The 13,498-nt window shown below is 46.2% G+C and overlaps 1 protein-coding gene across 4 annotated transcripts in view; it reads right to left on the bottom strand.

Annotated features, from left to right (window-relative positions):
• Nucleotides 1–13,498, bottom strand: part of CCDC149 (coiled-coil domain containing 149) — a 145,225-nt gene that overhangs the window by 44,775 nt on the left and 86,952 nt on the right. For all 4 annotated transcript variants that reach the window (XM_077477692.1, XM_077477694.1, XM_077477693.1 and 1 more), the window contains exon 7: nt 1,656–1,728. In XM_077477692.1, coding sequence (XP_077333818.1) covers nt 1,656–1,728 — 73 coding nt within the window. The remainder of the gene's footprint in view (nt 1–1,655; nt 1,729–13,498) is intronic.

Genomic DNA, 13,498 nt, shown 5'->3' with positions numbered 1-13,498 from the left:
AAAGTAGTTGCAAACCCCAGACATGAAATATGAACAATGCCTATCCCTCTATAGTGTTTACGTGTCTCAATTAGGAGCGCTGTCATTTCTGCCTGCTGCTTTGTTCCTCTGCTATCAGCAAGAATCACGTCTGACAAGTTTTCCTGACACCAAGAGAAAAAAAGCAGACAGAGGAGGGACCTACATTAGAGTGACAGATGTATCTCTGTTCCTGTGTGAAAGGGGGTGTATCTTTTCACTCCAATCATTTCTCAGAACTCCCTGAGCTCTGCAGAGTGCAATTTCAGTGCTCTGCCCCCTTTTGAACTCTGACAGGTTTAAAATTCAGCACTTTGAATGGATGTAAAGAAGAGATAAATAGGTACAACTTATGTAGGACGATTTGTTTCATCTCTGTGCATCACCTGAGGCCAGTCACATCCTTGGGTATATGCAAGGGTGTACAACCACTTTAACTAAAGATTAAAGGAGAAGTTCACCTTTGGGTACATATAACATGCAACAATGTTTGAATATAATTTGTGCTTCTACTTACCCTCCTGTATATGTTTTTATATATTTTTTTATATTAATATTACACACACATACACTGTGTGATAGAGATATATACATACACAATATATCCCATTTTATTTAAATTTCCTCTTCTTTGGGTTGCACCGATACCAATATTGGTGCCGATGCCGATTATTTGCACGAGTACTCATGCAGATGCTCCGATACCCAAAACCGGTAACTTAGTTGTGCAATTTGAGTCCATACATAATGAATGGAATCAAATCGCATTGCAAAGAATCGCATGCAATTTCTCAAACTGCTCCTGTGTGAACCCAGGCTTGTCAGCATTTTTATTAATAAAAATGCTATAAAACTATCCCCTATTTTGTAAACGCTATAACTTTTGCACAAACCAATCAATAATCACTATAATTGTATCGGCCTAAACTAAGGAAAAAAAAAATATTTTTTAAATATTTTTTGGGTATATATTTATATTTGATATTTATTATAGCAAAAAGTAAAAAATATTGAATTTTTTTCAAAATTGTTGCTTGTTTATTTGGAAAGTTTTATAGCAGTAAGTAAGAAATGTTATTTTTTATTCAAAATTCCAACTTTTTTTGTTTATAGCGCAAAAAATAAAAACCGCAGAGGTGACCAAATACCACCAAAAGAAAGCTCGATTTGTGAGGGAAAAAAAAGGAGCCACGTCGCACGGCTGCGCAATTGTCAGTTAAAGCGATGCAGTGCTGGATCGCAAAAAGGGGCCTGGTCCTTTGGCTGCAAATTGGTCCGGGGCTTAAGTGGTTAATGATAATTAATTTATGTTTTTGTATGTATTCTTAAGATTTTGTATTTGTTATACAATACACGTTTGCTAATGTAAGATACAGGTATCGACAAATACATATGACAAAATATCACTCAAAGGATACTGTGTTAATGTTAATTAATGCTGTCCCATTATACAATTATAATATATAAAGCAACAGATTAGTACCCTCAAAAATGAGGCAGCATTGATAAATGTCCCCCAGCGTCATCACTCCTTCCTCCCCTGAGTCTGTGTTCATATAAAACAAGAAATAGATTCCATAGACGCACACCAGTCAGGTTTTATTTAAGGATTTCATTTGTCAACCCACTTCATTTACCTTGTATTTGACAATGTTGTTTTTCTGCAGGTTAACTTCCTCTTGCAGTTGCTTCAGCCTCTCCTGCAAATATCTGGAGAAAAACAATTTGAAATCTCATCGTGGTGCTCTGGGAGACAAGAATGTGATGGAACAATCACAGTAATCTGAGGGAGGGAGATGCAATTTAAGTCTAGACTAACAAATGTGTGACTGTTCCATAAACCTGTAATTTGGAAAGACGCATGGCGATGAAATTCCCTGATAAAACAAAGATAAAAAGATGAACAGACGCAATCAGGCTGCACAAAGCACTAATGTGTACCAGCCAATAGCAACCATTTTATGTCACTCTATAACCCTCAATCTGATTGGTTGCTGTGGGTTACTTTCGCTGCACATCCGTCTTTGCCGTCCGTGCGTTTTATGGATTAATCCTCAAAGTGCATAAATCCAAATCCGATCTGCAGGCGATAATGGTGCCTGTGCTGACCAGTTTGTTGGTTGCTATGGTGATGTTATTCCAGCTAAGAAATCGCTGCAGGAGCTCTACCAAAGTTCCGAAGGATGAGGCGAGAGCACAAAATTACTCGCAAATATTTATATGCTTTAACAGTACTTAAGCTGCTTTAGTAGAACTAGATAACAATGAGACTAAATCATGCCAATCATCTTGTACAATATTTCAAGTTTAGATAGAGCTGAATAGAAGCCATAAATGTGGGTGCCCACAATCAGCGGCTGGATGAACGGTTAAGATGTATTGGCCTCTAATGCCGTGTACACACGAGCGGAATGTCCAACAGAAAAAGTCTGACTGAAGCTTTTCATCATATATTCTGATCGTGTATATGCCTCATCTGACTTTTTTTTTTTTAGAAAATTCTGATGGACCTAGAAATGGAACATGTTCTAAATATTTCCGACAGAACCAATTCCTATCAGGAAAACCGATAGTCTGTATGCTGTTCCGACGGACCAAAAAATAAACATGCTCTGAAGTAAGTACGAGACGGAAGCTATTGGCTACTGGCTATTGAACTTCCTTTTTCTAGTCCCGTTGTACGTCACCGCGTTCTTGATGATCGGACTTTGGTGTGATCGCGTGTACGCAAGACAACTTGAGCGAAACTCCGTTGGAAAAACCTGCAGAGTTTATTCTGATGGGAAAACCGGTCGTGTGTACGTGGCATAAGAAAACTGTAGAGCTGACCACATAAAATGTTATTTTTTTGTACCAATCAACCTAAACTTAGTGGGTTCACGAAGAAGACTGGACACAGGAACACTAGCTATACAATCTCACGGTACAATTTACAACGTTTAGGTTCAATGCAAAATAAAATAAAAATATAAATAACATAAAAAAAAAAAAAACACACACATTCTACTATCAGATTTTAACATTGAATGTCTTAGAAATCTACCATTCCCAAACTGTTATTTTTAAGCTCTGGAAGGTCCCCCCCCCCCCTTAATAACCAAGCCATTTTTTGCGATACAGCACTGCATTATTTTAACTGACAATTGCACAGGCTAGTGACACTATACCCAAATAAAATTGATGTCCCTTCTTCTGGTGGTATTTGATCAACTCTGTGGTTTTTTTTTTTGGTTTTTTTTGCGTTAAAAAACAAAAAACGACCTACAATTTTGAATTTTTTTTTAATAATTTTATATATATATATATATATATATATATATATATATATATATATATATATATATATATATATATATATATATATATATATATATATATATATATATATATATAAACATAAGGCTCTGCATAGAGACAGCCTGAGGCACTGCATGTGATACAGGGCGAGTATGAGACACTGTATTTGAATCACAGCATATAACAGGTCAGTGACATTTGTACTCCATGTAGTACGATAACTTATCTTCCCATATTTCACTGCCTGGTGCCTTTCACAAACAGCCAATGCCTCTATGAATTATAGCACAACAGACTTTATTTTGCATGACGAAATATCTTCAGTCAGGCCAATATTGGGTATACCTTGAGGCTTGGTTCACACTGGTGCGATTTTGAGTGCGACTTTGCACACTCTGGCCCAAAAGTCGCAAGAAAGCTGCATCAAAGTAGTGCAAGGAAAGTTTAACCACTTGCCTACTGGGCACTTTCTCCCCCTTCCTGCCCAGGCCAATTTTCAGTTTTCAGTGCTGTCGCACTTTGATTGACAATTGAACGATTATGCAACACTATACTCATATGAAATTTGTATTTTGTTCAGACAAATTGAGCTTTTTGGTCTTATTTAATCACCACTAGGCTTTTTATTTTTTGCAAATGAAAAAAAAGTTTCTTCATTTCCGTTATAAAATTTTGCAAACAGGTAATTTTTCTCCTTTACTGATGTGCGCTGATGAGGAAGCACAGCTAATCACTTGGTAAAAGGGCCGCTGCGCTGTGATTGGTCCTTTACCCCAATCTGCGATCAGCTGTGTGCAAAGCACACACAGAAAGTGCCAGATGCATACTGCAGGCGTGGTTCTGGGAGATTGTCAATAGCCGCCCTCCCAGAACAGGACAAATGCGCTGTAGCCATCATTCGGCTATACCACGGTCGGCAACTGGTTATGCTGCACTGATTGGAATGGGTGCCACTGAAATCAATGGGCTCCACTGAAATCAATGGGCTCCAACAGGTCATGAGACTGTGACCAAAGTCCCATGACAAGTCGCACTGGTGTAAATACATATATGTAAACTCCCTTTTCAGAAAGTTTGGAGACATTAAAGCAAATATGTGGTCTCATAATTGGTAGTAATCTGGCACTGGGATCTTAAAGGGGTTGTAAACCCTCCCTTTTTTTCACCACAATGCATTGAGGTGAAAAACCTACTGTAGTGCACCAGCCACCCACCCCCGTTTTACTCACCTGAGTTTGTTCGTTCCCACGCCTGGCGGGGTCGGTGCAGAGTTCTGCTGTCTGTCTATGGATGCAGCAGCAGGACACGGGAACGCGCCCGCACGGGTGCCCCCCGAAGGAGACCCTTCTCTGATGGGTCACTCGATGCAGGGAGGAGCCAGCAGCGCTGCGGAGGGACGCCAGAAGAGGATCATTGGGGCCACTCTGTGCAAAACCAACTGCACAGAGGAGTTAAGTATACCATGCTTCTTATTTTAAAAGAAAAAAAAAGCTACTGAAAAGCAGTAGCACTTAATTACGCCAATCCAAATCCCATGGCTATGCAGCTGTCTAGTCTTTTTCTGCTCTCTTCTCACCTGCCTATTGTTTGCACAGTGTGAAGGCAACCATTCTGACCAATTGAAAGATGGAAAAATCAGGAAGATGCAGGCCATAGTGAGACCACGAGGGTCCATACACAATGGGCTTAAAAAACTTTGCTTCTACAGGAGTTTTGCATTTTTCTCCTGCATGTAGAAGCAGCTCAATGTTACCTTATGTGTCCATGCACATTAGGGCTTTTAGAGGCATAATTCAAAAGGAAAGTTTAGAGGCAAAAAAAAAAAAAAATCACAAATGCTTTTTTGAGAGGAGTTTTCAGGCAGAAAAAACCGCTAAACACTCATAAACGCGCCTAAACGCACGTTTAGGAGCATTCAGCGTTTTCAAGTGTACATTGATTATGGTAAAAATGAGCAGAGGGGAATATTTTTGAAAAAATAAAAAAAAATAAAAAATGATCAAACTTTGCTAAACTCTTGTGCAACAATTGGCACTATGGCATTTTATCCGCCAGGGGTTTTGGCATATTTTTTTTTCACACCTAGTGTGCATGGATTCTGAGAGCTGTGATCCCTGTTAATGGTAATGGGACACCCTTGATTTTCAAGGTACCAAGAAACTTTGTGAATAACAATGCAGTGAGGGCAGACCCCATGGTGCACCTATATTAGGTCCCATCACTGGACTGTTGCTAGTAAGAAGGCCATAGGTTCACTTTAAGTGCTATATATTTTAGAAAGTCAAACAGAAAAAAAATAAAATAAAAAATCAGTGCAGCAGAGAACGTTTATTCCAGCATTTCATTATCCGCCCTCAGAGAAATCAGTCTGCTCTATATCTCAAGGCCAGAAAGGTTGCAGCTGTTTGCATGGAAGATTGGATGTTAATGGACTCCACTTCGGCGAGTTATAAATATATTGGGAAAGAATAAAGCTTGAAGTTCATGACTAGGACAGTGAAGGTTGTCAAATATAATTAGGAGTTTCAAAAACCATATCAGATGTCTAAAAAAAGTTTTAGAACTGATTTTGACAGTTTGCAAAATAGAAAGCCCTGATCACACAGGGGAACGGTATGGCTTTCTGCACACTGCTCAGGAGAAAAACTCACAACCTTCCAAATAAGGTTTAAAGTGGAACTCCAGACAAAATTCTGCATCCCCCTGAGATTAAGCACCCTGATTGGAACAGGAAATAAACAGAAATCTCTACTACAGGGGGAACATACATAACCTAACAGAGGTACCTTTACGCTCAGTTTTTCAATCGCTAGGATCCTGTGGACCGGCGGCCCGGTCGGGCCAGTACTCTATGGTGGATCTCCTCCCTCCCCCCCCTCCCTGTCGGAGTGTGCCACCTGCTCGGCTGACTCTGCTGATTCCGACCCCGATGGACTTTGGAACTGGTCATGGCCGGTACCCTGAAGTACGGTGGTCCCATCTGGGCCGTCTTACCGCCCTCGCCCAGCTGTTCCCCCCCCTTGTCTAGCCGGCACGTAGTGTCTGCTGGCCACCCTGTTGGTCGCGTGGACATCTCCGGTTATCCTGCTTCTTTGGGGGTTCTGGTGGGTTGGGAACTGTGCTGATTGTCCCCGGGTGTGGGGTGGCCTGGCCTTGTTTGGATCCTATGGGGGTTTGCTGGATCTTCGACATTGGACACCTGCTGGGTTGAGCCGGATGGTCCCTGGGGCCCCTGTGTTGCGGTACCCCTGGCCTAACGGATTTGTGGGTTCTGCCTGAGTTGACTGTTTTGGGGGCGGGCGGCCCTCTCGCCCTCCCACCTCCCCTGCCAGGTCTTGGCCGGGAGAAAAGTTTGCAATGACTTGCCGGACTCCGATACCCGCTCCATGTACTGTTCCCCAGAGGGCGGGTCTCTGGTGCCCTCTTGCAGTGCACGTCCCCACGGGGGCCTGTTGTCCCTTTTTGGTTTGGGTGTGAAGCCCCCTCCGGGTTGGGTGGGGGGTGGCGGGGTGGGGGGAGGGGGGATTGGGGTTGGGGTTATTGTTTTATTCCAACATGTTGAAGTTCGTATGAGTCAGCTTGTTAACTGTCATTATTGTTTTTTGTTTTCCATTGATACTGTACTGGTGCGGCCACGAGGTGGCGGTGTGGCGGGAGCTCGGCCTGACCCTGTGGAGTGGTATGTAGTGCTTTATGTCTTCCTGTAAAATTATATCTTGGAACACCAGGGGACTGAACTCTAAGGTTAAGAGGTCGCTGGTGTTCCAGTTTTTGCAGAAGCACTCTCCCCACGTCTGTATTCTGCAAGAGACACACCTGATTGGCAGCAGAGTTCTGAGTTTGCGCAGGAATTGGGTAGGGCACTCCTATCATTCAACCTACTCGAATCTAGCGAGGGGAGTGAGTATCCTTATCCGTAAATCTCTTTCTTTCCAACTATTGGCCCTGGAGGTAGACCCAATGGGGAGGTTTGTCATTGTCCATGCTAGTATTATGTCCCTGGAGGTGGTGTTGGTGGGGTTATACCTGCCTCCACCGGCCTCGGTGTCATTGCTGTACCAGATTGTGACGAAACTCACGCAATATGGCACGGACAATATCCTGCTGATGGGGGACTTTAACATGGTCCCGGACCCCGCAGTAGACAGAATGTCGCAGGCCTCGGGCGCCTCTTCGGCGCTGGGGACGTGGGCCGAGGTGTTTAACCTCACTGACGTCTGGCGTTGGCGACACCCCCAGCTGAGGGCTTACACCTGTCACTCAGCGACCTACAAGACTTTCTCCAGGATAGACCTGGTGTACGCGGGGGGTCCTGTCCTATCCAAGGTGCGGGGGATCTCCATCTTACCCAGGGGGGTCTCGGACCATGCCCCGGTCTCCCTGACGCTGGAATTGTCCTGTCCCCCCTCAGAGAGCCTTTGGCGCCTCTCCAGATTCTGGCTTGCTGACCCCCGGATAACTGTACCGGGTAGGGCAGATATTGCTGATTTCTGGAGCACGCGAGATAGGGAGGTGCCCATTCCGGATACGTGGGATGCCTTCAAAGTGTGTATGCGCGGGCACTTGCAGGCTCGCATTGGTGGGGTTCGTAGAGAAATCGGGAGGGGCCTTCAGGAAGCTGAGGACAGAGTTCTCCTCTTGGAGTCTAGCTATGTTAGGGACCGATCGCCTCAGACCTACGCCTGTTTCAGGGAAGCTCTGAGGGATGTTGAACTTTTACGGGCCTCCGCTACGAAAGTCCGCTTGCTCCACCAGAGCCAGAGAATTTTTGAGCAGGGTGAGCGCAATGGCAGGCTGTTGGCCTGGCTGTCTCGGGAGCATTCTTCTCCGGTAACGATCGCGCGCATTCAGGCGTCTGATGGGGAAATTCTAACCGATCCGTCTCTGATTAATGCTAGATTTGCCTCTTACTATCAAGAGCTTTATAGCTCTAGGGTTCGGTATATGGGGGAGGAACTGAGTTTTTACCTGGCGCAAGTAGACCTGCCGTGCCTCACTGACACGGCAAGGGAAACTTTGGATAGCCCCCTAACATTGTCGGAAGTCCAAAGGGCCGTTAAATCGTTGCAGGGGGGGAAGATGCCTGGCCCAGACGGGTTCCCTGCGGAGTTTTTTAAATATTATGCGGACGACGTTCTACCTGTCTTTAGAGAGGTTCTGTTGCGGGCGCGAGACGACGGGGTGCTCCCTGGGTCCATGTCAGAGGCGGTTATTATAGTCCTCCCTAAGCCTGGCAAGAATCCTGAACTGTGTTCCTCGTACAGGCCCATATCTCTCCTGAATGTGGATCTGAAAATCCTGGCGAAGGTTCTGGCGGCCCGCCTGAACACGGTAATCACAGCTTTAGTGCACCCGGACCAGTCCGGTTTCATGCCGGGCAGAGGGACTGACATCAACATACGTAGATTGCTGACGCACTTGGATAGAGCACAGGAGGACAGCCCGGGGGTGGTGGTGTCCCTGGATGCCGAAAAGGCTTTTGATTCGGTAGAATGGGATTACCTCTGGGCTGTCCTTCGCAAATTTGGGTTTGGACCTGTGTTTATTCAGTGGCTGCAATTGATGTATGCCTCCCCGACGGCCCGTATACGTACAAACAACTCCCTCTCGCGGGCCTTCCCCCTGGGAAGGGGCACCCGACAGGGCTGCCCGCTGTCGCCCGGGCTTTTCGCCCTAGCGGTGGAGCCGCTGGCCACTAAAATCCGGGATGCGTCCGCGGTGCGGGGCATTCGGGTGGGAGTGATAGAGGAGAAGATATCCTTATATGCGGATGACACTATTCTGTATCTAACGGAGGTCTCCTCTTCACTCCCTGCGGCTTTGCAGTTGGTCGACGACTTTGGGACGTACTCGGGTGTTAAAGTCAACTGGGGGAAGTCCTTAATCTACCCTTTGAGCCCGTCCGGGCCTAGGCCCACTCTGCAGAACTTGTTAGTCTGGGTGGAACGTTTTAAATACTTAGGGATTTGGATGGGTGGCCCACCGGCTAGGTATATGGAGCTTAACCTGAACCCGCTGTTGGCCCAATTCTCTAGGCGCTGCTTGGACTGGAGGGCGCTGCCCCTGTCCCCGGTGGGTAGAGTGAACCTCATTAAGATGGTCTACCTGCCGAAGTTTCTTTACCTCTTTAGAAACACCCCGATCGAGATCCCGGTGACTTATTTAACAAGCTAAGATCTATTATCACCTCCTTTGTGTGGCTGGGCAAGGTGCCGCGTTTGGCACTGTCCACCCTGCAACTGGCAGTTGGGCAGGGCGGGCTCGCCCTTCCTGACTTCCAGCGCTACTACTGGGCAGCGGTGTTGGTTACGGCCCGGTGGTGGTTTTCACAGCCGAGGGACAACCCAGCGGTGACTCTGGAGGCTGCGATTCTGGGGTCTTACGCAGCTCTAAGCAACCTACCCTACCGGGGAGTTGGAGCGCATCCTAAGATTACCTCCCTGATCCGTACGACAGTTCGGGTGTGGAGCCGGGTGGGGATGGCCCATCGGACTCCTGGGGTAGTCTCCCCCCACATGCCCCTGTGGGGTAATCCGAGTCTGTCTCACTTTCGGAGTATCCCAGACCCCCAGGTGTGGGCTAAGAGGGGGATAGTCACTTTAAAGCATGTAATGATAGGGGGTAGGTTGGGTACGTTCCCCGAACTCAAAGCTAAATTTGATCTACCGAACTGGATGTTTTTCCGGTTTCTGCAGCTGAGGCATGCCTTTCAGCACCAGTTCCCGGACGGGGTGACGCTTGGGAAAGACCCGGTGGAGACGTTGTTAACTGCTAAACTTCTAATGGCCCCCCTATCCACAATTTATTTTCACCTGACTGCCTCTAGGAAGCCTAGTCTGCCCCGGCTTTACGCTAAATGGAAGAGGGACATTCCGTCCCATGAGGGAAGAAGATTGGGAGTCTTGTGTCTCCTCCTATGTATCAACCTTGATATCGGCTAGGGACCGTTTTATTCAGTTAAAGTTTCTACATCGGACTTATTATACGCCGCAGAGATTGGCGATTATATATAAAGATAGATCCCCAGCGTGTGCTAGATGCGGTAATGAAGAGGCCACATTTATGCATATGGTGTGGGCCTGCCCGGAGCTACAAACATTTTGGGTTCAGATTTTGACTGATATTAATCAGGCTGTTGGGGGCTCTCTGCAGTTGAAACCAGAACTCATGCTTCTGAATGTGGTGGAAGACCAGACTGTGGGGAAGTATGGAAGACTATTTGTGGCTTTTGCCGCTTATTACGCTAGAAGGGAGGTGTTGCTGAAATGGAGGTCTGGGCTCCCGCCCACTGTCACTGCCTGGAGAAATACCTTGAATGCTGTTTTGCCGCTGTACAAAATTACGTATATCAATAGAAACTGCCCACACAAATTTGACAAGGTCTGGTCCTCTTGGATAGACTCGTGGGGCTCTCTGTCGGTGGTGGCTTCTCCTCCTGTTCCAGAGGGGGAGTGAGGATCCACCGGCGGGGAGCGTGGGACGTGCGTTTGGTGACTGTTACCTGTTCCCCGGATGGCCCGTTTTTGATCCTCTTCCCCCCCCCTTTTTTCCTACTCCCCCCCCCCCTCTCTCCCTCTGTTTCAATGGGTGGGCCTGTGGCTCAACCTGGTCCTCCCCTGATTTCCTGGCCCCCCCTTGCTTCTCCCATCTCCCACTACTGCCCCCCCCCCTACGCCTCCGGAACATGGCGCATCCTTTTTCTCCCCCCCCTTTTTTTTTTTTTTCCCTCCACCAGACGCCGCTCACTTCGGTGTAGAGTGATTAATTCTATGCACGGATTTGTGGTATATTCTTTATCTAGTGATAATGTCCTGTTTGATATATGTATAAGGATAATTTATTGATGGAATGTATGTCTTGAGCTGACCTGTATGTTTTTCTTTGTTCAAATAAAGTTCACTTTGTTAAAAAAAAAAAAAAAAAAAAAAAGGTAAAAAAAAAAAAAACGTTTTATATTTCTCTGTCCTCCCCCTTCCTTGTGTTAAGGGGAAGAGAGGGGAGAAGAGATCCAGCAGCCAGCACTGTGAACAGCTGCATCTCTTCTTCTCTCTCTTCCTCTTCACACAGGGACTCAAACAGCAGAAGGAACCATCCTGCTGCTGTCAATCAAATGCAGTGAGGAGGAAGTGGTGGCGGGGCCAAGTCCTGCTGGGTTTGTCTATGGAGCGTAGGGTGAGCAGACACTGTGTGCCCCCATAGCAAACAGCTTGCTATGGGGACACGAGAAGAAGAGAAGGAGACAAGATCACCGGCAGGGGACCCAGAGAAGGAGGAGGATTAGGGCCTCTCTGTGCCAAACCAATGCACAGAGCAGGGGAGTATAACATGTTTGTTATTTTAAAAAAATTTAAAATATGACTTTTGTAACACTGAATGTACCAACTCCTATCCTAATTATAGCCTAGTTCAGGGGCCAGTTGGCTGTCCTTCAGACTTTAAGGGGCCCGAAATGTGGCCATTGGGAGTAGAAATTGTCCTGGTGGCAGTGGGAGAAAACAATGCATCTTTGGTATCAGTGGGAGGTATAGTGACCCATCACTGGTATCGGTGGGAGAAATGGTGACCCCATCACTGGTATCGGTGGGAGAAATAGTGACCCATCACTGGTATCGGTGGGAGAAATAGTGACCCATCACTGGTATCGGTGGGAGAAATAGTGACCCATCACTGGTATCGGTGGGAGAAATAGTGACCCATCACTGGTATCGGTGGGAGAAATAGTGACCCATCACTGGTAGCGGTGGGAGAAATAGTGACCCATCACTGGTAGCGGTGGGAGAAATAGTGACCCATCACTGGTAGCGGTGGGAGAAATAGTGACCCATCACTGGTAGCGGTGGGAGAAATAGTGACCCATCACTGGTAGCGGTGGGAAAAATAGTGACCCATCACTGGTAGCGGTGGGAGAAATAGTGACCCATCACTGGTAGCGGTGGGAGAAATAGTGACCCATCACTGGTAGCGGTGGGAGAAATAGTGACCCATCACTGGTAGCGGTGGGAGAAATAGTGACCCATCACTGGTAGCGGTGGGAAAAATAGTGACCCATCACTGGTAGCGGTGGGAAAAATAGTGACCCATCACTGGTAGCGGTGGGAAAAATAGTGACCCATCACTGGTAGCGGTGGGAAAAATAGTGACCCATCACTGGTATCGGTGGGAGAAATAGTGACCCATCACTGGTATCAGTGGGAGAAATAGTGACCCATCACTGGTATCGGTGGGAGAAATAGTGACCCATCACTGGTATCGGTGGGAGAAATAGTGACCCATCACTGGTATCGGTGGGAGAAATAGTGACCCATCATTGGTATTGGTGGAAGAAATAGTGACCCATCATGGGTATCAGTGGGAGAAATAGTGACCCATCATTGGTATTGGTGGGAGAAATCTTGACCCATCATTGGTATCAGTGGGAGGAGTGATGCCCCCTAATTGGTATCAGTGGGAGGAATACCTCCCCATTATTGTTATCAGTTTGAGTAATAGTGCCCCATCTTTAGTGTCAGTGGGACATGTGATACCCCATTGTTGAGATCAGTAGCAAAAATGATACCCCATTGTTGGGGTCGGGGGGGGGGGGGGGTATATTCTCTTGCATCAGTGGGAGGAAAAGTGCCCCAAGGGCTGGATAAAGGTAAGCAAAGGGCCACAGTTTGGAGACCACTGGTCTAGTTTTTTCACTCAATGCCATTGCATTTATTTAAATTAACAGTACATTTTTAATTTAACCCATTTACATAAAGCGGACAGTTTTCTGCAGCGCTACAAGGAGTCCCTTTCCTTAAAGCTACAGTTATCAGTTAGTCATACACATGCATGCATACAGAGCAGCATTGGATCTGGGTGGAGAGTCATCACTAGACTAGAAACCATCCTGCAAGTGGATTATATACAGTGAAACGACCAGGCCTTACTTCATATTAACAAGGATATAGTCACTGGAAGCTGGAGTGGATGGGGAGAGGTGGGCAAATCACCAGGAAGTCATATCCAGTGCAGTGCAGGGCAGGAAAGTGAAAGAGATGCATCAATGCATTACATTAGTAAATACTGGTGTCACCGACTATAGAGTGTGGAAGGGGTGCTTACCACACAAGTCTGGCTTGACTGAGTAACATTTTTGCCAGGTAATAGATACATATAAGAATCTCAGTTGTTTATTTAGTGGTTTGCTTTGAAT

This window comes from Lithobates pipiens, unplaced genomic scaffold, assembly GCF_037356315.1.
Source record: "Lithobates pipiens isolate NorthernLeopardFrog02 unplaced genomic scaffold, aLitPip1_a1.2 Scaffold_13, whole genome shotgun sequence".
In the NCBI taxonomy this organism is placed as follows: domain Eukaryota; kingdom Metazoa; phylum Chordata; class Amphibia; order Anura; family Ranidae; genus Lithobates; species Lithobates pipiens.
Note: the sequence above shows the minus strand (reverse complement) of the source record. Positions and strands in the feature narration are given on the sequence as shown.